Source organism: Chenopodium quinoa, unplaced genomic scaffold, assembly GCF_001683475.1.
Source record: "Chenopodium quinoa cultivar QQ74 unplaced genomic scaffold, ASM168347v1, whole genome shotgun sequence".
NCBI classification, from domain to species: domain Eukaryota; kingdom Viridiplantae; phylum Streptophyta; class Magnoliopsida; order Caryophyllales; family Amaranthaceae; genus Chenopodium; species Chenopodium quinoa.
The window spans coordinates 1,304,839-1,328,815 of NW_018743697.1; the positions used below are offsets into that span (position 1 = coordinate 1,304,839).

At 34.2% G+C, this 23,977-nt stretch overlaps 2 protein-coding genes across 4 annotated transcripts; one reads left to right on the forward strand and one right to left on the reverse strand.

Moving 5' to 3' along the window:
* Positions 1-4,002: 4,002 nt before the first annotated feature.
* On the reverse strand, positions 4,003-19,372 carry LOC110684075 (probable palmitoyltransferase ZDHHC12). 3 transcript variants are annotated; one of them, XR_002503733.1, is made up of 14 exons: positions 19,141-19,371; positions 18,913-19,047; positions 18,239-18,305; positions 18,071-18,158; positions 17,947-17,997; positions 17,611-17,707; positions 17,340-17,423; positions 17,102-17,142; positions 16,889-16,948; positions 16,733-16,792; positions 16,435-16,486; positions 16,178-16,293; positions 4,647-4,785; positions 4,003-4,559 (listed from the first exon to the last, which is right to left on the reverse strand). XR_002503733.1 is itself a non-coding variant. In XM_021860475.1 (13 exons), exons 1-12 carry the CDS (start codon positions 19,298-19,300, stop codon positions 16,211-16,213), a joined length of 963 nt encoding a protein of 320 aa, XP_021716167.1. In that variant the 5' UTR covers positions 19,301-19,372; the 3' UTR covers positions 4,626-4,785; positions 16,178-16,210. The 3 variants fall into 3 exon arrangements, 2 of the variants coding, with proteins under 2 accessions (XP_021716167.1, XP_021716166.1); XM_021860475.1 differs by lacking the exon at positions 4,003-4,559 and having other exon boundaries at positions 4,626-4,785; positions 16,178-16,278; positions 19,141-19,372; XM_021860474.1 differs by lacking the exon at positions 4,003-4,559 and having other exon boundaries at positions 4,626-4,785.
* On the forward strand, positions 4,183-4,730 carry LOC110684077 (17.4 kDa class I heat shock protein-like). Its single transcript, XM_021860476.1, has one exon. It carries the CDS (start codon positions 4,202-4,204, stop codon positions 4,679-4,681), a length of 480 nt encoding a protein of 159 aa, XP_021716168.1. The 5' UTR covers positions 4,183-4,201; the 3' UTR covers positions 4,682-4,730.
* Positions 19,373-23,977: the final 4,605 nt, after the last annotated feature.

Genomic DNA, 23,977 nt, shown 5'->3' on the forward strand with positions numbered 1-23,977 from the left:
TTCCGTTGTTCTTCATGAGTTAGTCCATAGTTGGGTCAATAATTTTAGGAGTAGTATGTTGGTCATTTTGTTAAGTTAGAGAGTCAAATGAATTTAGAAGTTAATGAGTTTATTTATTTAGTGCGTTAAACATGGCATTATACTTTCAGTTTTTTAGCTTATTATTTGTTGTTTGTTAGCCTACATATATGGCTCTTGTATTTGGTGAATTAAGCATGAAGAAATATTATGAGTTCTTTATTTTACTTGCTTCATACTTATCTAATATTATTATTGTTTTTATCCTTTAGTACGTATTAGTTTCAACAGTCCTCTTATTCCTCTACTCCTCTTAATTCTTAAATCATTATTTGTTTGTAAATTAGTGATAATTAGATTAATTATTGATTTGTTTAATTAGTTTTGATATATTGTTGACGTACAAATTGAATTTAGAAACTTAGAATTTAAAATTTTTACTTGGTCTTTTAATTGATAATTAGAAAAAAAATTTCATTATCAAATTTGTGTTTATTGGGGACTTGGGATTTTTGTTTTTCGTGTAATATTGATTTTTTGCAATATAATTATAGATTTATCATTTATAGAAGTAGTAATATTTTAGCACGCTTTAAAAGTATAAAACTTGGAGAATGCTTTTGTAGGTTTTTTTTCATTTATTATTTTGTAACTGTTTAATCCATCCATTTATAATAAAAAATTTGAACTTATATATTGAATATTTCATTAATATATGAGCATCGTTTGTTTTTTAAGATTCCTGTTGGTCATTTTGTTAAGTTAGAGAGTCAAATGAATTTAGAAATTAATGAGTTTATTTAGTGGGTTAAACATGGCATTATACTTTCAGTTTTTTAGCTTATTATTTGTTGTTTGTTAGCCTACATATATGGCTCTTGTATTTGGTGAATTAAGCATGAAGAAATATTATGAGTTCTTTATTTTACTTGCTTCATACTTATCGAATATTATTATTGTTTTTATCCTTTAGTACGTATTAGTTTCAATAGTCCTCTTATTCCTCTACTCCTCTTAATTCTTAAATCATTATTTGTTTGTAAATTAGTGATAATTAGATTGATTATTGATTTGTTTAATTAGTTTTGATATATTGTTGATGTACAAATTGAATTTAGAAACTTATAATTTAAAATTTTTACTTGGTCTTTTAATTGATAATTAGAAAAAAAATTCATTATCAAATTTGTGTTTATTGGGGACTTGGGATTTTTGTTTTTCGTGTAATATTGATTTTTTTGCAATATAATTATAGATATATCATTTATAGAAGTAGTAATGTTTTAGCACGCTTTAAAAGTATAAAACTCGAAGAATGCTTTTGTAGGTTTTTTTTTCATTTATTATTTTACAACTGTTTAATCCATCTATTTGTAATAAAAAATTTGAACTTATATATTGAATATTTAATTAATATATGAGCATCGTTTGTTTTTTAAGATTCCGAACCCACAGTTCGGAATTCCTGGATACGCCACTGCCACCCACCCCCACGGTTTTAGATTGGATTCGACCAATTAATGGTTTTTTAGGTCGAATTCGACCATGAAAACTCCAGATCTAGGGTTTTCATGGTCGAATTTAACCATATAAACCAAAAGTTGAAGATCATAAGGTATGTTTACCCTTTTCCATCAATTTATTATAATTTTTTAAAAAAAAATTTGGGTAGTGGTGGGTTGGTGGTGGGTGTGGCTGTGCGTGTGTGATGGTGCTGGTGGTGGTGCGCGTGGTGCTGAAGGTGGTGCGTGTGGTGGGTGTGGCTGTGTGTGTGGGGGGTAGTGGTGCTGGTGGTGCGTGTGGTGGAAAGGGGGTAGGTGACAATTTTTTCTGAGGTTGAATAAGAACCGAGCTCGAAACCGGAGTGGCGATTGTGGGTTCGCCAGAGAAACGCCGAGAGGACAAAGGAGAGAGATTGGTGTGTGGCGATTGTGGTTTCGGTGTGGTGGGGTTGGGGTCGGGGCAACAAGAAGGGGAAAGGGAGGGCGCTGGGTTGCGTTGGTGGGGAAAGGGTGTGAAAGAGGGTTGCCGGCGCCGGCCGCAGCTTTGGGTGCTGGTCGCCGACAGGGGGAGGGTGGCTGAGTGGCTGACGGGAGGGCTGGGCTGGGCATTTGCGTTTTTTTTTTTTAAAAATTTAATATTAATTTTATTATTATTTATTTTTAAAATAAACTTAACGGAACCCAAACGGATTCCGTTAACCGGTAGCAAAAGTTAAAAAAAGAGCATATGTTAGGTAGTAAAATAAAATAAAAGTTTTCATAGGTAGCAAAAATAAAATTGATGTGTTTGATAGGTAGCAAAAGTCAAAATTTCCGTGTATAAAAGCCATTTGTGAACATTGGGCCTTTCCCTTTCCATTTAGTACTGTAATATACTCCGTATGGAGTTATACTAAGGGTCTGTTCTCATACGTTGAAATTCAGTTCAGTTCAGTTTAGCTCAATTCAGTTCAGTTCAGTTCAGCTCCTAATTTTATTCTCTTATAAAATAAACAGTTCACTTCAGTTCAGCTCAGCTCAGCTCAGTTTAATTCAGTTCAGATCAGTTCAGTCAATGAGAATAGGCCCTAATATGAAATATTTTTCCATTCATTTTTTTTTTGTTTTTTTTTTTGGTGCAATAGAGGGGCAAGCCCCTAAGGCCCTAAACAAAGAACAAAACACAATGAAAATAAAGAAGCAAGAAAACTAAAACTAAAACTAAGCTACTGGCCATAGGTTAAGAAACCCAAGGCTTTATTCTATTTTCCGCCACCATCCGAGGCAAGGACAAGCCATCAAGTATTCAAGTCCTCCAATAAAAGGCTATTCTATTCTCCACCACCATCCGAGGTAAAGCCAAGCCATCAAATCCTCCAATAAAACGGTCTTAAGATCCCTTGGGACTGCTTTAAAGAGAACAAGTTTTGGATCCGAAGTAACACCATAGTTGGCAAGCAATGGCTAGTAACACCATATTTTTCCGTTCATGGGTACAAGTAACTTTTACTAATGTTTAAACATCAATAAACTATGGATCCTTAATGTTGTATCATATACTGTATAACATTGTTAGATACAGAATCTTATTATTAAGAAGAAGAAAAAAAAAGAGTAGGATGAACAAGGAGCATCCAAATCTCCAATTTTCACCTCTAAACTATAAACAAACAAACAAAAAAAAAAAAAAAAAAAAAAAAAACCACTAAAAAATTAATATCTTGTGCATGAGCATGTGTAAAATTAAGGGCATGTTCTTTTCAGATTATTTTCAGTTCAGTTCAGCTACAATAAGTTAAGTTCTTAATTTTCTTCTCTCATAAAATATTTAGTTCAGTTCAGCTCCAATAATTTTAGTTCAGCTTAGTGCAGTCAATCAAATCAGGCCCTTAGTACTACAAACTACAGCGTGTATAAGAAAAAACATGAGAAATCATTTTAAATCCTATTTTTACAAAGGAAACTTATACCTTGTATAAATTTTTGGTCCATTCTAGACTTTAAATATCTGCTGTAGAATTTTTTATGCATTACTCCCTCCGTTTTTAAATACTTGCTTCATTTCTCTATGCGCGGAGTTTTAGGAGAAATTGGAGAAAATAATAAAATATGGAGATAGTGAGGTTGGTGGAAGAATTAAAAAATGTAGAAGGTAAAAATAGTGGAGAGAATTGGAAGAGAGAGAATACATGTTGGGTCCACTAGGTGGGAGAAATTAATTAAATATTGTAAGAGCTTTCCAAAAAAAGAAATTGAGCAAGTATTAAAAATCGGCCGCAAATGAAAAGTGGAGCAAATATTTAAAAACGGAGGGAGTATTAAGCTACTGAATAAGTTTGTATTTTTTCTTTTCGAGTCTGTTAGGTCGTAGAATGTTGTAGAACAGGATACAGGAAACAATCATCATAATGAACTAGGCATCGATGGAAAATTAGGATAAAGAAGCTTTCAGAAGATTGTAGAAAATAGAGCTGCATTATCACTATCTGGGTCCCTCAATTGATTTAACAAAAACATCTTAGTATTAAACTATTGGAGGAAATGCCCAGAAACTCCGAGATATCTCATTACATCATGTATAAATATATATGCAATGCACTTTCAGTTCTATCATCAACATAGAAAACACACTTAAGTTCAATCCCAATCTCAATTCAATAAACTCTTAATCACCTGTGCACAGCTCAAACAATCTTCCAAAAATGTCGCTTATTCCAAGCTTCTTTGGTAACCGAAAAACCAATGTCTTTGATCCATTTTCCCTAGACACTTGGGATCCATTTGATGGCATTCTCACTTCAGCCCTAGCCAATGTACCCAGCTCAGCTCGTGAAACGTCTCAATTCGCAAGCACAAGGGTTGATTGGAAGGAAACACCAGAGGCACATGTTTTCAAAGTTGATCTTCCTGGGCTGAAGAAGGAAGAAGTGAAGGTCGAGGTCGAAGAAGGCAGGATCCTGCAGATAAGTGGAGAAAGAAGCAAGGAGCAAGAAGAGAAGAACGACAAGTGGCACAGTGTTGAGAGGAGCAGTGGAAAGTTCCTTCGCCGCTTCAGGCTACCTGAAAACACAAAGATGGATGAAGTTAAGGCTAACTTGGAAAATGGAGTGCTTACTGTGACTATTCCAAAGGTTGAAGAGAAGAAACCTGAGGTCAAGAGCATCGACATCTCTTCTGCTTAAAAAGGTCCCAATATCTGTCAGGAGTGTGCTCAATGTTAATTCCCGTCATTTCGATTGAATAAGTTTGTTGTGTCTAGGTAATTTGCTTGTTTGGAAGTGAATCCCTGTGATGGAATGAGTACTTGTAACTGATGTAAGATGGTGTTTTTGTGCAATTAAATTCTGTGTTTATTAATTGCAGTTGTATACTTGCATTCTTGCAAACCATTATAATTTGGAAGCATTAATTTGGAAGCATATTAGGATATACTACTCGCAACAAATAGCCATAGATCCAAGGCGATAGGCCAAGCACATTTCCTTTGAGAATCTTAGAACAAAACTTCGTAAGTAGAACAGTCCAGATACATGAATAGATTCGATAATCATAATAGAGTATCACAAAAAATGAATACGGATAATGTCACATGGAAAACACAAAGGGATGTAGTTAGGGCAGATAGCAGTTGCTCCAGTACTCCACAAACTCAGAATACATAGAAGAAAAATACAGGTGATTCAGTATGAAGTGTAGCTACAGAATTCGATCTATGACATATATCTAAACATTTATGAAAATGCAATACATGCAATATTGTCATGGACATAATACGTTGAATAACTATTCTGAAAGAGGAGTAAATTGAAAAGGCATCCTGCAAATTCACATCTGAGCTCATAATGAATTTAGCCGAAAGAACCATAAGAGGCACTAGTTAAGAATACAGAAATACCGGGATATCTAGAATAGACAAAAAGATGATCCGAAAAGACGGCTTACTAAATAAATGTAGAATTTGGGTGTCATACATATATGAGTAGACCTGTCAATTCGGATAAACGGGTCGGGTTTGGGTCGGGTCAACTCGGATCAGGTTAATTAGGATTAATTCCATAACCTATGCGGGTCGGGTTTATGTTGGGCCATGCTTGAGACGGGTCACATCGGGTCATACTTCTTATCGGCTTTAGGTCAAGTTTAGGTCAGGTTAATAACAGGTCGGGTTTAATTCAGGTTTTCACGGGGGGTTAAAACGGGTTAGGGTAATTCTTGGGTTCGAGTTGGGTTCGGTTCAAGTCAATAATTTGCGGGTTAGAATCAAGTCAGGTCATTCCCGGGTTTGAGTTGGGTTCGGTTCAAGTCAATAATTTGCAGATTGTAATCAGGTCGGGTCATTTTCAAGTTCGGTCATTCTCGGGTTCGGTTCAAGTCAATAATTTGCGGGTTATAATCAGGTTGGGTTTTTTCCAAGTCGGGTAATTCTCGGATTCAAGTCGGGTTATGTTCAAGTCAATAATTTGCAGGTTACAATCAGGTGTGGTCATTTCCAAGTCACGTCATATTCAGGTTCAACTAACTATAAATAGATAATTATCATTTTTATCAAGCTAATTATTTCCTTTGACTATAATCTATATAACAATATACTAGGGAACTATAGTCTATAATTTAAGAACATAATTATCTCCTTTGACCATACAACAAATATATCCTATATTTAACTTTTAAATTTGAGGTTTGAGGATGATGCTCCTTTCTTTTGCTAGCCTGGACCAACTTGGTCTCCCTAAATAAAATGATTTGATCAACAATAATAAGGTGGTCTAAATTGCATTTAAAGTGATTTTAAATCGGGTCAAGAACAATTTGGGTTGAATTTAGGTCCGGTCAATAGCAAGTCGTGTTAATTTCGAGTCAGGTTAGTAACAGATCGGGTTGAATTTTTGGGTCGGGTAAGTAATACGTCTGGTAAAATTCGTGTCGGGTCAATAACAAGTCAGGTTGAATTTTGGACAGGTTAATAGCAAGTCGGGTTGATTTCGGGTCGGGTTTGTAACAAGTTGGGTTAAATTCGGGTCGGTTAGGAACGGGATAGGTTGAATTCATGTCAGGTTAGTAACAAATCGGATTAAATTCGTGTTTTGACGGATTAAAACAGGTTAGGTTCAATTTCGGTTCAAGTCGGGTTCGGTGCAAGTTAATTAAATTGGCAGTTGCAAACCGGTAAATCGGTGCAAGTTGTAAACCGATAAATTGGTTGGTTAACAGCAGATTAGATGGTTTCACAAACCCAATTGGACTCCCATAGGATATTAAGGACCATGGTAAACATTTCAGCAATTTTTATTTCCGAGCAAAAAAAAAAACAAAAAATTCCAAAATTGAAGGTTAATATCCACTTTTTTTGTGAAATTATGGAGGTTTCGAGGCTCGGTGTCGAAAAATCATGAAACTCTATGAGATACATCTAGGGGTCATATAATGCCGTTTGGAACCATCTATGATCATTATTTGTTGTCATAAATGTTCGTAGTAGGCTTGAATTAATGAAATCGGTGCAAGTTATAAACCGGTAAATTGGTCGTTTAATAGCAAATTGGATGGTTCCATACACCCAATTGGACTCCGGGAATGTATTAGGGACCATGGTTAACATTTCAGCAATTTTTATTTACGTGCGAAAAAAAGTAAAAAAATTCCAAAATTAAATGCTAACAACCACGTTTTTTGAAAAATTTTGGAGGTTACGGGATAGTGTAGAAAAGTCTTGATATTTTAAGGCATACATCTCGGGGTCATATAATTCCATTTAGAACCATATATGATCATTAAATGTTGTCATAAATGTTCGTAATATGCTTGAATTAATGAAATCCGTGCAAGTAGTAAATCGTTAAATTGGTCGTTTAAAGGCAAATTGGATGGTTCCACCAACCCAACTGGACACCCCCGGATGGTATTAGGAATCATAGTAAACATTTCATCAATTTTTATTTCCGGGGAAAAAAAGTAAAAAAAATTCCAAAATTAAAGAGTAATATCCACGCTTTTAGAGAGATTTTAGAGGTTTCAGTGTAAGGAATACATCCCGAGGTCATATATTGCCATTAGGAACCATATATGATCATCATTTTAATCATAAATGTTTGTGGTAGGCTTGAGTTAATAAAATCGGTGCAAGTTGTATACCGGTAAATTGGCCGTTTAAATGCAAATTAGATGGTTCTACCCACCAATTGGACTCCCGAAGGATATTAGAGACCATGGTAAACATTTCGTCAATTTTTATTTTCGGGCGAAAAAAGTCAAAAAATTCCAAAACTAAAATCTAATATCCATGCTTTTTGAGAAATTTTGGAGGTTTTGGGGCCCGTTGACTTAAAGACTCGACATATAATGCCATTTGGAACCACATATAATCATTATATGTTGTCATAAATGTTCGTGGTAGGCTTGAATTAATGAAATCGATGAAGTTGTAAATCGGTAAATTGTCCGTTTAAAAGCAAATAAGATGGTTCCACCCACCCAATTGGACTCCCGGAGGGTATTAGGAACCATGGTAAACATTTCAGCAATTTTAATTTCCAAGCAAAAAAAAAGTTAAAAAATTCCAAAATTAAAAGTTTCGGGGCCTGTTGTCGAAAAGTCTTAAAATTCTATAGGATACATCTCGGGGTCATATAATGTCGTTTGGAACCATATATGATCAATATTTGTTGACATAAATGTTCGTGGTAGGCTTTAGTTGATGAAATCATTGCAAATTGTAAACCAGTAAATTGGCCGTTTACTAGTAAATTGGATGGTTCCACACACCAAATTGGACTCCCGGAATGTATAAGGGACCATGGTAAACATTTGGAAATTTTTTTTTTCCGGGCGAAAAAAAGTCAAAAAATTCTAAAATTGAAGTACTAATATCCACGCTTTTTGAGAAATTTTTTGAGGTTTCGAGGCCCGTTGACGAAAAGACTCGAGAATTTAGGGGAAACATCTCGGGGTCATAAAATGCCGTATGAAACCATATATAATCATTATATGTTGTCATAAATGTTCGTGGTAGGTTTTAGTTAATGAAATCAGTGCAAATTGTAAACTGGTATATTGGTCGTTTAAAGGAAAATTGAATGGTTACACCCACCCAATTGAACTCCCGGGGGATCTTAGGGACCAAGGTAAACATTTCGGCAATTTTTATTTCCGTGCAAAACAAAGTCAAAAAATTCAAAAATTGAAGTCTAATATCCACGCTTTTTGATAAATTTTAGAGGTTTCGGGGCTCGTTGACGAAAAGACTAGAGATTTTAGGGGATACATCTCAGGGTCATAAAATGCCGTTTGGAACTATATATAACCATTATATGTTGTCATAAGTGTTCGTAGAAGGCTTTAGTTAGTGAAATCAGTGCAAATTGTAAAATGGTATATTGGTCGTTTAAAGGAAAATTGGATGGTTCCACCCACCCAATTGGACTCATGAGGGGTCTTAGGGACCATCGTAAATATTTCGGCAAAGTCTAAAAATTCCAAAATTGAAGGCTAATATCCACCATTTTTCCACAAATTTCTAAGTTTCGGGGCCCGATGTTGAAAAGGCTTGAGATTTTAGGACAAACATCTCGGGATCATATAATGCCATTTGGAACCATATATGATCATTATTTGTTGTCATAAATGTTCGTGGTAGGCTTTAGTTGATGAAATCGGTGCAAATTGTAAACTGGTAAATTGGTCGTTTAAAGGAAAATTGTATGGTTCCATGATAACTTGTTATTTGGTATGATTTTAGGGTACTTTTGAACCTTGTTTTCGTGATTATTCGACATCAAAGTTCATTATTTATCCTATTTTTATACAAATTTTGTACCATCCATGTTTCACGGGTTATTTGTGTTTTTGATGTAATGTAGCTATTTTTAACACTACATATGGACGTGATCAAGCATGAGTGAACAAGGAGAAGGGAAAGCTTGGTTGATAGAGCAATAAAGGAAGAAGGATGAGTGCCTTAAAGAGAAATGAAAAGCTTTTGGAAAATTTTGGAAGGATTTTTGCACTAAGGTCAACTTTAACTGACCATAACTTTTGTTCCACTCAACATTTTGAAGTGATTCAAATTGGAGATTAAAGTTCATCTCAAGAGCTTTCCAACGACTGCTCACATGCCTTATTCCGATGAGTGACGAAGTTATGAACTTTCGAAAATAAGCAGTTTCTCCAGAAACTGCACGTCCGTGCAAGTCACTGCACGTACGTGCCAAATGAAGCATGTCCGTGCAAAGTCAGGCAGTCGTGCCGACTTGTAGACGGGTCGTTTCCTTGTGTTCTCCGTCCTTTTACTTGGGGGTTATATAAACCCCTTTGGCTTCATTTGTAAAGGGGGAAGACCTTCTTGCAGTAGTTTTAGCTTAGGTTAGGATTTTTAAAGAGAGAAACTCTCATTTTCTAGAGAGAGAGTGTGAAAATCTTGTTGAAAACTTGGAATATGAAGAATTGAAGGAAGGAGACTTGAAGATTTGATTATTTCTTGCAATATCAATGAGAATTTCTTACTCTCTCTCTTATTTTATTTCTTTAATTACTTATTTTTGTATCTGTTCTAGTTTTATTACTTGTTTATGTTAAATTAGTGTTTGGATTCATGTTCTTAGTAGTTAACTACTTTAGTTTTGCAATTTATAATGATTTGTGAGTAGTTCTTTTACTTGGGATGGTTGAAACCATTCATGAATTCACAAATACTTGTTTGCATGTGTTGATTTAGCTAATGTGGGATGTTAATTAGTTGAGCTTAAGTGGTTTCATTGTTAGTTATTGTAAGTGGCCATTGCTAGAACTATTTATCTAAGCTTTCTCAACGAAGGATCGAGAGATGAACTTGAGTTAGTTTCCTTATGCTTAATTGACTTGAAATGCCATGAGAATAGGAATTTCCAGTCAAGGGAATGTTTATGTCATCGTGATTATGCTTTAACACTTGTTTTATGCTTTATAAACACGAGAGTAGGTTGTATTCATGACTTAAGTAATCCCTCTAGCTTGAGAGAATAGTTGGGTGCCTTAGATGACTTCCTCTAAATTATCCCCAAATTGTTATGTTTTCTATGTTAAATTGTAGTTTGTGAATGACTTAATTGGTGGATACCTTCCCAAGATCCTTTTCATTATTGTTTGTAACTCAAAACCCAAAAAGACTTGACTTAGCTTATCACAAATCGATACTTGTTAGTGCTCCCGTTAGTCCTTGTGGGATCGACCCTTACTTGCCCTTTCTACCCATTAGAGAGACCAATGTAGGTTTTTTCTATCTTTCGTAAGCTCGACGACGGGTCGACGGCCGATCATTCCACCCACCAAATTGGACTCCCAGGGGGTCTTAAGCACCATCGTAAACATTTCAACAATTTTTTTTTTCCGTGCGAAAAAAAGAAAAAATTCCAAAATTAAAGGCTAATATCCACGTTTTTTCACAAATTTTAGAAGTTTCGGGGCCCAGTGTTGAAAAGATTTGAGATTTTAGGAGATACATCTTTAGGTCATATAATGCCGTTGAGAACCATATATGATCATTATTTGTTGTCATAAATGTTCGTGGTAGGCTTGAGTTAATGAAATCAGTGCAAGTTGTAAACCGGTTAATTGGTCGCTTAAAGGAAAATTATATGGTTCCACCCACCCAATTGGACTCCCGTGGGGTCTTAGGGTCCATCGTAAACATTTCGGCAATTTTTATTTCCGTGCAAAAACTGTCAAAAAATTCAAAAATTTTGAATTGAAGGCTTATATCCACGCTTTTTAACAAATTTTTGAAGTTTCGGGGCCTAGTGTTGAAAAGGCTTGAGATTCTAGGAGATACATCTTGGGGTTATATAATGTCGTTTAGAGCCGGTGTCCAAAAGTCTTGAAATTCTAGAGAATACATCTCGTGGTCATATAATGTCGTTTGGACTCATATATAATCATTATTTGTTCTCATAAATGTTTGTGGTAGGCTTTAATTAATGAAATCGGCGCAAATTGTAAAATGGTAAATTGGTCGTTTTAAGGAAAATAGGATGGTTCCACCTACCCAATTGGACTCTTGGACGGTATTAGGGAACATGGTAAACATTTCAGCAATTTTTATTTCCGTGTGAAAAAAAGTCAGAAAATTCCAAAATTATAGGTTAATATCCACGCTTTTTGACAAATATTTGAAGTTTTACGGCATAGTGTTTAAAAGGCTTGAGATTTTAGAAGATACATCTCGGGGTCATATAATGCCGTTTGGAACCATATATGATCATTATTTGTTGTCATAAATGTTCATGGCAGACTTGAGATAATGAAATCGGTGCAAGTTATAAACCGGTAAATTGGGCGTTTAAAGGCCAATTAAATGGTTCCATCCACCCAATTGGACTCTCGCAGGGTATTAGGGACCATAGTATACATTTCGTCAAATTTTATTTCGGACGAATAAAACTAAAAAAAATTCCAAAATTGAAGTCTAATATCCACGATATTTGAAAAATTTTGGAGGTTTCGAGGCCCGTTGACGAAAAGACTCAAGATTTTAGGGGATACATCTCGGTGTCATATAATGCCGTTTAGAACCATATATAATCATTATATGTTGTCATAAATGTTCGTGGTAGGCTTAAATTAATGAAATCGATGCAAGTTGTAAATTGGTAAATTGGTCGTTTAAAGACAAATAGGATGGTTCCACCCACCCAATTGGACTTCAGGAGGGTATTAAGGATCATGGTAATATTTCGGCAATTTTTATTTCCGGGAGAAAAAAAGTCAAATAATTCCAAAATAGAAGTCTAATATTCAAGCTTTTTGAGAAATTTTGGAGTTTTCGGGGCCCGGTGACGAAAAAGACTTAAGATTTTAGGGGATACATCTCGGTGTCATATAATGACGTTTAGAACCATATATAATCATTTTATGGTTTCATAAATGTTCGTGGTAAGCTTGAATTAATGAAATCGGTGCAAGTTGTAAAACGGTAAATTGGTCGTTTAAAGGCAAATAGGACGGTTCCACCCCCCCTAATTGGACTCTCGGAGGGTATTAGGGACCTTGGTAAACATTTCAGCAATTTTTATTTTCGGGCGAAAAAAATTCAAAAATTGAAGGCTAATGTCTATATGCTTTTTGAGAAATTTTGGAGTATTTGGGGCCTGAAAATAGTATAGTGCACCCGGAAAGAACATTAGACATATTTTAAAGAACATGGGAAAAAAAAAAGAACATGCTAGTCTTTGAAAAAGAACATACGTGTGTTTGACAAAAGAACATGTTTGTGTTTGACAAGAACATGACATTACAAAGAACATTATATTTGACAAAATAGAACATGTTTGTGTTTGACAAAGATATAGGTGATCATTGGGTGGACCGGACCAAGGTTAAAAAATCAGCTCACTTCTCGAGTCGGGCCAAGTTTTGGGCTGAAGTTTTTGTGCCCAAACCTGCCCAAAATGGTCCGGCCGTGCGGGCTTTTCGTGTTAAGTATAAAAAATCAACTAAAATGCATAATAACGCAATCCCAAACCCGCCCAAAAATTTAAATTTACGGGCCGGGTCCGACCGAATTTGGGGGTGAAATTTTTTTGCCCAAAACCCGTCCAAAATCAAGCCAGGTCGGTCTAACTTTGATCACCTCTAACCAAATAATATAAAGTCTTTACAAAAAGAACATGATAATACAGTATAGAACATGTACTTTTTTCTAGTTACTTAGGTGATTATTTTTTTTTTTTTAATGTACATACATTAAAGAACATATTGTATAATATAAAGAACATATAGTTCAAACTCAAAGAACATATTAATCAAATTTAAAGAACATATTATGCTCACGTTCTTTATAAATATCTATAATCTTCTTTTTTTCGCCCATGTTCATTTAAATATAACTAATGTTCTTTCCGGGTGCACTATGCGCATGGTGCACCGGGTGCCAACCATACATTATTCGGGGCCCGGTGACTAAAAGTTTTTAAATTCTAGGGAATACATATAGTGGTCATATAATGTCGTTTGGACCCATATATGATCATTATTTGTTGTCATAAATGTTCGTGGTAGGCATTAGTTCATGAAATTAGTGTAAATTGTAAACTTGTAAATTGGTCGTTTAAAGGAAAATTGGATGGTTCTACCCACACAATTGGACTCCTGGGGGGTCTTAGGGACCATCATAAACATTACGGCAATTTTTATTTCCGTGCGAAAAAATGTCAAAAAATTCCTAAATTGAAGCTAATATCCACGCTTTTTCACAAATTTTTGAAGTTTCAGGGCCCGGTGTTGAAAAGGTTTGAGATTTTAGGAGATACATATTGGGGTAGGGATGTCAATATTAAGTGGATATCCACTAACCCGCTCCACCCGCAATAAATAAATGGATAAAAACCCGAATTAAATGGATGAAAAGCGGGTGACGGATGAAGCGGATGATGGATCAGATCGGATATGGATGATACTTTTTTCACCCGCTAATCATCCACCCACCCGTTTAACATATATTAATTTTTTAATCTAAGAATTTTAATAATAAAATCTGAAATGTGCAAGAAAATTATATGTATTTTTTTGTTGCAAATTAATTTTTCAAACAATATATTGTTATTGTTTCCTTTTTAATTAATAAAATTAATAAAACTATTGTACAAATAACCGAAAATTAAAGTTATGTGAGTTTTTTTCAACTTTAATACTCATCCATTAGTCATCCGCTCCACCCGTTTCATCCGCGGATAATGGACGGATGGATATGGGTGATGGGTGAAGCGGATGATGGATGGATGTGGATGGAGCGATTAGAGTAATGGATGGATGCGGGTGAAGCTCCACCCGATCCGAATCCGATCCATTGCCATCTCTATATTGGGGTCATATAATGTCGTTTGGACCCAAATATGATTATTATTTGTTGTCATAAATGTTCGTGGTAAGCTTTAGTCAATGAAATCGGTGTAAGTTGTAAACCGGTATATTGGTTGTTTAAAGGCAAATTGGATGGTTCCACCCAGTCAATTAAACTCCCGCAGGATATTAGGGACAATGGTAAACATTTCGGCAATTTTTATTTACGGGTGAAAAAAAGTCCGAAAATTCCAAAATTGAAAACTAATATCCACGGTTATTGAGAAATTTTGGAGTTTTCAGGTAGTGCTGTCAATTCGGATAAACGGGTCGGGTTTGGGTCGGTAAGAGTGGGTAGGTTCAACTTGGGTTGGACAATTCGGATTAATTCCATAACCTATGCGGGTCGGGTTTGGGTCGGGTCATGCTTTAGTCGGGTCACTTCGAGTCATACTTCTTATCGGGATTGGGTCGGGTTAATAACAAATCGGGTTACATTTGGTTTGGGCGAACAATAGTTCGGGTTTAATTCGGGTTTTCACGGGTTAAAACGAGTTAGGGTAATTCTCGGGTTCGATTCAAGTCAATAATTTGCGGATTAGAATCAAGTCGGTTCATTCTCGAGTTAGAGTCGGGTTCGGTTCAAGTCAATAATTTGTGGGTTATAATCAGCTTTCAAGTTGGGTCATTCTAAGGTTCAAGTCGGGTTCGGTTCAAGTAAATAATTTGCATGTTAAAATCAGGTTAGGTCATTTCCGAGTTGGGTCATTCTCGGATTCAAGTCGGGTTATGTTCAAGTCAATAATTTGCACGTTACAATCAGGTCGGGTCATTTCCAAATCACGTCATATTCGGGTTCAACTATCTATAAACAGATAATTATCATTTTTATCAAGCTAATTATTTCCTTTGACTGTAATATATACGACAATATACTAGAGAACTATAGTCTATAATTTAGGAAGATAATTATCTCATTTGACCATATAACAAATATATACTATATTTAACTCTTAAATTTGAGGATGATGCTCCTTTTTTTTGCTACTGGACCGACTTGGTCTCCCTAGACAAAATGCTTTGATCAACAACAATAAGGTGGTCTAAATTGCATTTAAGGTGATTTGAAATCGGGTCAGGAACAATTTAGGTTGAATTTAGGTCGGGTCAATAACAAGCCGTGTTGATTTCGCGTAGGGTTAGTAACAAATTGGGTTGAATTTTTGGGTCGGGTTAGTAATAGGTCTGGTAAAGTTTGGGTTGGGTCATTAACAAGTCGGGTTGAATTAGGTTAGGTTAATAACAAGCCGGGTTGATTTCGGGTCGGGTTTGTATTAGGTTGGGTTAAATTCAGGTCGGGTTAGGAACGGGTCAGGTTGAATTTAGGTTAGATTAGTAACAAGTCGGGTTAAATTCGGGTTTTGACGGGTTAAAACGGGTTTGGGTCAAATTCGGTTCAGGTCAATAATTTACGAATTACATTCGGGTCGGGTCATCTCCAGGTTAGTTCATGTTTGGGTTCGGGTCTCACATACTCGGGTCAACTCGGGTCTAGGGTTGGTTTTGGTCACCACTTTTTCGGGTTCAGATGGGTCGGTTAATAATCGGGTTTGAGTCGGTATTTCGGGTCGGGTCGGGTCAACTTTTGATAGCTCTATATATGAGAATCTACAAGTTTACAATTGCTGAACAATTAACAATAATATATACATGAGAACTCATTGACAGCAGAGTTATAGCCTTATAGGGACCTCAGACAACCTCAACACATGCAAGTAACTAGACAGAATTCAAATTCAAGACTTAAGGTTTGATATATCCACAATCAAAACCATTGTCAGGCCACTAAACCAGAGCAAGATGTAACTTACCTAAGAGACTCTGTGAGTAGTGAACCATTGGTCTCAACTCAGCAAGAACTCCTTCAAGTTGCAGAAAAGTCCTTTATCATACGGATTCTTGAACCTCGTATCTGACAAAGATTGATCTATTTAATAGTACAATAATTACATTAGGCAGATGTGATATACTACGTATGTATGAAGAGTTGAAGACAAGAATTACATCATCAAATGGAAGCAGGAGGCAGAACTCACAGAACTCAACAAGAATCAGACTTTTAAATTACCTGGCATAGGCTGAACAATGACATGGAACTCCGGATATCTTCTCCAATTTATCTACATACACATAAGCATAAATATTATAGACAATGTTAGCAAATTACAAAAATTGCTAGCCAGTTCATTTACCAAATCTCTTGCATGTAAAGTGTCAGCTCTCTGCAGAAATTCCAAGCAAATCTTTCGAATTTTAATCTTTTTACCATGAATACAACAATTTTTGGCTTTTAAGTTGTGCTGTTGTGCTTATGATAATTGATAAGATGTCTACTTATTGATCCAGATGTTACATACAAAACTTACCCATTCTTCAGTTCTTATATTGAAGCAAACACAATATACATGCCATGCAAAAAAAGCCACCTGTATAATAATCAGAGTTTATAATGAGTAACGTCAACTAGTAATTCAATTCTTTTCCCATCACTGAATCCACTGTTCGCCATGAACTGCACAAACCTGCCAAAGCACTTGAAGCAAAGAAAAGTTCATCGTGCTCAGGACCAAGCTGTATTGAATCTGCAACAAAAGAAAATTCCACCAGCAAAGCTACATTAGATGAACATGTGAATAATATGTCAGGGAAAATACCTGCCCTGAAGTTCCACTTATACATAGATGATTTAAAATAAATAAAATTCTCTAAACGGTGGGAAACAAGGAAAGATTTACCTTGGAGGCCCTCTCTGTCAAGATCAGATTTCTGTTGATCCCTGGAATCCAGGCAAACTTGATGCTCAGTACTTAGTATTGGAAGGGGAGGGGGGGTATTCAAAATACCAAATGGAATTATGGAATTCAGCGCTAATTCCTCTAAGTACTGTAACACTCACATGTTAATTCTATTGATAGAGAGAAAGAGATTATGCAACAGATTAAGAAAATCATTCAAAAGGAAAATAAAGCTTACACTGATGAGAAAGCATTGTATAGTAGGCCTCGATTATTATGAATATAATTAAAAGTGACATGAAAAGCCTAAGATTTCTCTGGCCTGCAGACAAGTACATGATCAGACATAAATATTCTGATTTCTGAAGCTGAAGCAAAAATGAGTAGGAATAAAAAAATGGTAAATACACCATATTCTAAAAATACAAAATCTAGTGTAGTGTAAAACGTCATTCAATTTTGAGCAGCATGTTTAAGGTCTAATTTTTAAACTCATGCTCTGTTGTTACCTATGCAATTTCCAAAAGCAGGGCAGTGGTGATCAAATCCAATAACATAGGCTTTGCAAATTCTACAATAGCGCGTCCTTCTTGAAGATAACGAAGTCTAAAAAGGGAAAAAGGCAACATGAACCATCTTCTTACATGATAGTTTAAGACTTAAAGTCAAGGTTGATCTTAAATTTGCAATTGAAATCCAGAGAAGATATAAAAAGGACTGAATTTTACGTTCTTAATGAGCAAAAGAAATGGGTCGAAGACACTAGGATAGCATATATAAGTAACAGAAAGTATTAAAACAAGGCATAATAGCCCTCAAACAGAATATGGCATACGTAAATTTACCATATCACTTGAGTTGTGCAAGCTTGTGCTTCTTGTTGTAGATGATACTTCCTGTAAACATTCAACATCAAGCTCATTAAGCATATTATAACCAGAACAATAAGCGTTGTTCCTAATTCACAACCTCCAGATGATGCCCATCTTCTGAATTTGAACCCTCAACTGAACTGGGAGAGTCATGGCAAACAAAACCAGGATCACTTGATAAGATCCTGAAGCCAAGCAAGTATTTGCTAGTGTTAGGAGCACATCATTGGTGCTTCAAAAGCAGAAGAGTGATAATTAACTTCACCTCAAAAACCCAATAAGAAGAATTGCTAGCTCTGCATTGAATACAACATTTGACAGAATTGAAACAGCTGCAAACCAAGCAAACCAAAAGTCGAGTGATGATCAAAAGAAGACAAGCCTTAATAAACTTAATACATTTACATTTGCACCAGTGATTATTTTTCAAATGAACATGCAATGCCTATTCTCTGAACAATGTGATAAAGCAGGCATCAAAACAAGCTCCAATGGTAAGCAACATTAGATTACCACCTAGCATCAAACACAAAACGTACCCAACCAGGTATTTGAGGTTTCAGCATAGTATTTACTCTATAGATTGCATAATCAATCCAATTAACAAAACAAAATTTTCCTACTCTATAATTACCTCGTAAATTACTAATACGTGTGCATAACCTTAAAAGATACGAGCACTTGATTTGAAATGGGAGAGAATGATATCGTTTAGTTATCCAGGTAAAACTGATCATGCATTAAAACATAGCAACACGAGAACGAACTAAACTTAAATCTGATAATCAAGCAGAAAGACTAGTAAAATTTCACCCAATTATCAATTATGCAAATCATATTAAAAAATAATCATCAACAATAATAATCTTCCCAATTATTAATTAACTTGCTTAAATCAAATGTTAATCACACATTCAAAGTACGATGAATCAAAATTACCTTGACTAATCACGCTAATATAAACAACCCAAAAGAAGATCGTGTGAAAAAATACAAAAACCGGGGCTGAAGCATGAATTCTAAGCAAAAGCTTGATAAACTGGCATAATCCAATAGCAATTGCAAGAACTGCAGCTGCAATTAATGATTAAATATGAATAATCAAATAATTATAAAAACCCTAGAAATTGATTGAGCTTCTTATTAATGGAAGTAGGGCTAAATTACCTGAGAGGAGGAATTGAAGTAGGAGAGAGAATTGTGGGAAGAAATAAGGTATGAAAAGTAGGGAAAATTGAGTGATGATGCCGGAAATACAGGAAACAATACACCGGAATGTTAGGCCCGGCGACTTTTTCCGGCCATTTTCGTCTTTTAAACCCGCCATTTTGGTCGCCGATTCAACGAGTATTCTTTGAATAAGGAAATCAGAAATTAATGTGACGGCCCAAAGGCTGGGAAAAAGTAAAGGTATAAGATGCGTCCCAAAAGTTAGCAATTGTTCGACCCAAACAAAGTACTCCCTCAGTCCCTCCGTCCCTAAAACTTCGACCATTTTGGATTGATTTCGCGGTTATTAAGAAACTTAAATAAAAAGAAATACTCTGTAAAACATATTAGAAAGATAAATTTACATGGGTTTTGTAAAAAAGTAGAGAGAAAGAATTAAACGTACATGAAAAAACAAAATTTTATATGGAGAAGCTAATTTTGCACAAATATTGTTGTACATTGGTGGGTATTTTAATGCAAATGGATAGATTATTTTGGGACTAAAATTAGGCCAAAAGTAGAGAGAAAGAATTAAACGTACATGAAAAAACAAAATTTTATATGGAGAAGCTAATTTTGCACAAATATTGTTGTACATTGGTGGGTATTTTAATGCAAATGGATAGATTATTTTGGGACTAAAATTAGGCCAAAAGGGTCGGAGTTTTGGGGACGGAGAGAGTACAATTTTTAAAAAATAATGTTTTATCTGCCTTCTTAAAAAAAAAATCTATGGTAGAATTAATAGTTAGACAAAATCTTATTTGATTCGCCTTAACCTATACTTTTAAAATATTAAAATTAAACTCATGGTATAAAATGTGCACATGCAATTATGAAAATACGAGTACCAACTTTGCAATAAAAAAATAAAGGAAGTACCTTGTATTTCAGTACGACTATAAAAAAAACAGATAAAATAACATTTGAATTATTAGATTGATAGATGTTGGTTTGGCTAAACAAACCCAACACGATTTTTTTGATATGTAACCATAATGGTTACATCATTATTAACCTAAGGCCCCAATAAAAAACGGATTATACTCAAAGCAATCTTGTTAAAACACTTAAAAGTGCTCAATCAACCATGAGTCCATGACAATACACTATGTAACGAAATACTTGAGAGTTGCCTAATTTAAACTTGAAATAATTTTTAAATATATCACGTAGTCTTGTTGCCACAGTTAAGTAGTAAATATATCACATAGTCTTGTTGCCATAGTTAGTAGATGGTGAAAAATAAACTCTCCTTTCAAAGTTAATAAAAGTCCACTTGTAATTGTGTTTGTATTTTCAAATGACCTGAATCAAAACATCACTATTGTGATTCAATATTCAATACCAATGTAGTTGTAATGTTTTAATTTTTAATTGTTTGCCAAATCTATACTTCATATTAAACAAATCATATAACTAATATATAAAGCTAAACTTTTAGCCAGGTCACGAGACAGCGACACTTGGCGTTCCAACGTTTCGCCAAGTGTCGCGCCACGTTGGATAGATTAAAATAAACTTCATAAGATAAAAAAAAGTTAGTTTAGAATTCTATTTGGATAGAATTTTAGGATAAAATTGTTAGTTTATAGTTTTTTTTTCGATAAAATATCAATATTAAATTGAATTATAATTTTATTCAAAATATTACTATTAGTTTTTATTACGTACCTACTACATAATGTAAATAAAAATTATCTTAAATTCAATAAATACTCGGGCATCGCACGGGACACCAAACTAGTTAAAATAATAAAGTGATCTATTTAAAACGAGGCTTTAATATAAAAGATGGATCCTCAACACTGGCTCTAGATCCAATCAGATGGATCTCTTTTCCCTCTTTTGAATATCGTCAAGTAATTCAATGACAAATTTTTCATTAGCTATTATTGAAATACGTATAAGAATTGGAAATTTGAAACTTTAATTTGCATGTTATATTACTATTGTTATGGATCATGGCAAAAGACAATAGAGACTTCACATAATTTCTTTGGCTCTCTTTGTATTAATGTAATGTCCCACCTTATACTACATTATCATTATTGTATTTTGGCAATTTTATTTTTGATGACAAATTCAATTATTAAGGTTATAAGATTTTTTGGATTGAATAAAGGCAAGAAGCCAATTCAAGGATGGGCTTAAGGAAATCTATTCGTATAATCCATTAAGCTCCCAAGTTGGGTGTCAAATAGAGCAATATCAAAACACAATCCCAATGACTAATGAGTTGTCAAATACGTCACTAGGGCTCACTACATCTTTTTCTTCAACGGATTCCACCTCAACAATCCTAATCTTTTTATTTATTTTGGATTATCCTTATTTTAGATTTTAAGGTGGATTCTTAAAAAATATCATTCAATGAATATTCAATGACGGATGATACAAGCTAAGTTACAACCATTACACTATTTGAATATGTTCAATACCGCTACATTATTGAAACCTCAATAAATATTTTAGCTAATATGATGTGTCAAAATCTTACATTATCCTTTTAAACTGACTTAATATGTATAATTTTACGGTTAAATTTCAACTATTAATAGTATACATGTATTATAATCCAAATATGTGCGATTTCAAACTTCAAATGTTAATTTTAAAGTATGTACATAGTTTGGGAAAATGTTAAAGAAAAACATTTCTTAATCTCATTCTACATTAGTTCACATGAACTTGCATTTTTTCATAAGAACTGCTAGACTTTTGGCTATGGATGTATTAATAATTTTTTTTCAGAAATTTATTAACAATATTAAGTACTCCGTATCTTTATTTTGTTTAGTCCTGTACTAATTTTTTTAAGAAGTAGATATTCAAATTTGTTACCCAACACACCCCCCCCCCAAAAAAAAAAACAAAAAAAAAAAAAAAAAAAAAAGGTAATTTGGCATTTTAGCTGGGCCCTGGTTATTGGTTAATCCATAATCAAGGTGTGTGGCCCATCCAAAGTCAAAAACCATGGGATGGCTTTAGCTAAATTAAGCCAATTATCACGAATATGTGATGGGCCCACCTCGAATTAGGAAAAAGAAAACTCATTTCCATGTGGGCCACGTGTATGCTTACGATGAAAGTCCAGGTTCAAGGATATTCTTAATCCTTGTTTAAATTACCTAAACAATATAAAAATCTTGATTTGGTGTATAATATTTAGCCCATAGTATAAAAAGGCTTTTTAACAGATTATAGTTGCTAATTAGCTGTACTCAAATTAACATGCACCACCTGTATAAAATCAGCTCTAATCACTCCTTGATGTTTTGCTTGCTTAGTTTACATTTTACACGTATTTTATTATAATTAAGTTTGAATTAATCATTACAACTTACGTAATACAATGTCGTTTAGTGAGACATACTAAATGTGTCTATTGAAAAGGGCTTTTGGTTCTACCATACTTTATTCTTGTGAAATATCAAGTACGTTTAAACATAGTTAAAGAAAGTTACGATAATGATCATAAATCATAATCCTATGCATTGTCGCCAATGTAATTTCTCTTTGATAATTTTATGATAAGTGTAAAAATAGCATTAAGCTTATTTAGGCCCCAATGACTATTACCCTGCGCGTTGGGTTATGGACCATGCATAAATCACTTATTTTATTTCTTTTCAGAAAATAACATGATACGTTATGATAAACAACACGTAAAACAAATGAAATTTGACATACTACATGTGTGTATAGCCTAAAAACTTATGCGTTTATAATGGTTAAACACTATAATTTAAACATGGTTCAACTTACAAATTGCAAACATTAATTAACAAGTGCAATAACATGAAACTAATAAATCAAACAATAATCAAGAACGGAAGGGATAGATGTTAGGAAACTTAAATACTCCGTGATTAGGATATGTATAACATGTTATTGTGTAAGTTTCGCAAACCATCCTAACTGAAAGATAAAATGTACAGCTTGTAGTCTTGTACTAGTGGTACTACAGCTAGAAGTCTAGAACATACTCGTACATACAACTGCTGTAGACAGATCCTTGAAGTTATACTAGATTAACATAACACATACTATTATATGGTGCGTTGATTATCCACGATAGAAAAGTCTGTAAGGTTGAGTAGTTGGGGATGCAATACAATTCATAAAATATACTTGTAGAAAAAAATAATAATGTAGTTGTAATAACGCGCAGATAGATGTTCGATAACCGCTATTTTCTGGTAGGAGTGCAACATTTATGCGCGTATATATATATTATTGTTATCTTAATTTTCTTATTATACTAATTAATTTGCTATTAAAAAATATAATTACCAAAAGAGGAAGGAAGTTTATAATCCACAATATAAAAAGGCTGTAAGGTTGACTGACTAGTTTGAGATGCACTACATACAGATCATTATCTGTCTTTTGCTTTACAAAAGTAGAATTGTACTATTGTTTACCTTAATTACCGATTTTAATAAAAGAAAGAATAATCTTATTAAGGTAATGATTGTTTTTTATTTTTTTTGCAATGATCTTAAATGAATCTGATGCCTTTTCTTTTTACCTATTTCTATTCAATTTCTATTGGACCAGAATATTGAATTAATTAATTTATTTTTCCACTTGGGCAAAGTCTTAGTAATAAAAGGCTAAAAGCTTAAATTAATATTTGAAGTATCAAAATCAATTTTTGGTTATGTAAAGGTACAAAAACTATTTTTTCAACGAAGAAGAATATATTACTAGAGGCAGACCAATTTTTTATTTTTTTTTTCATGGTAGAAAGAGAAGTCACATTTTCTCACCTTCCATCCATTATTTC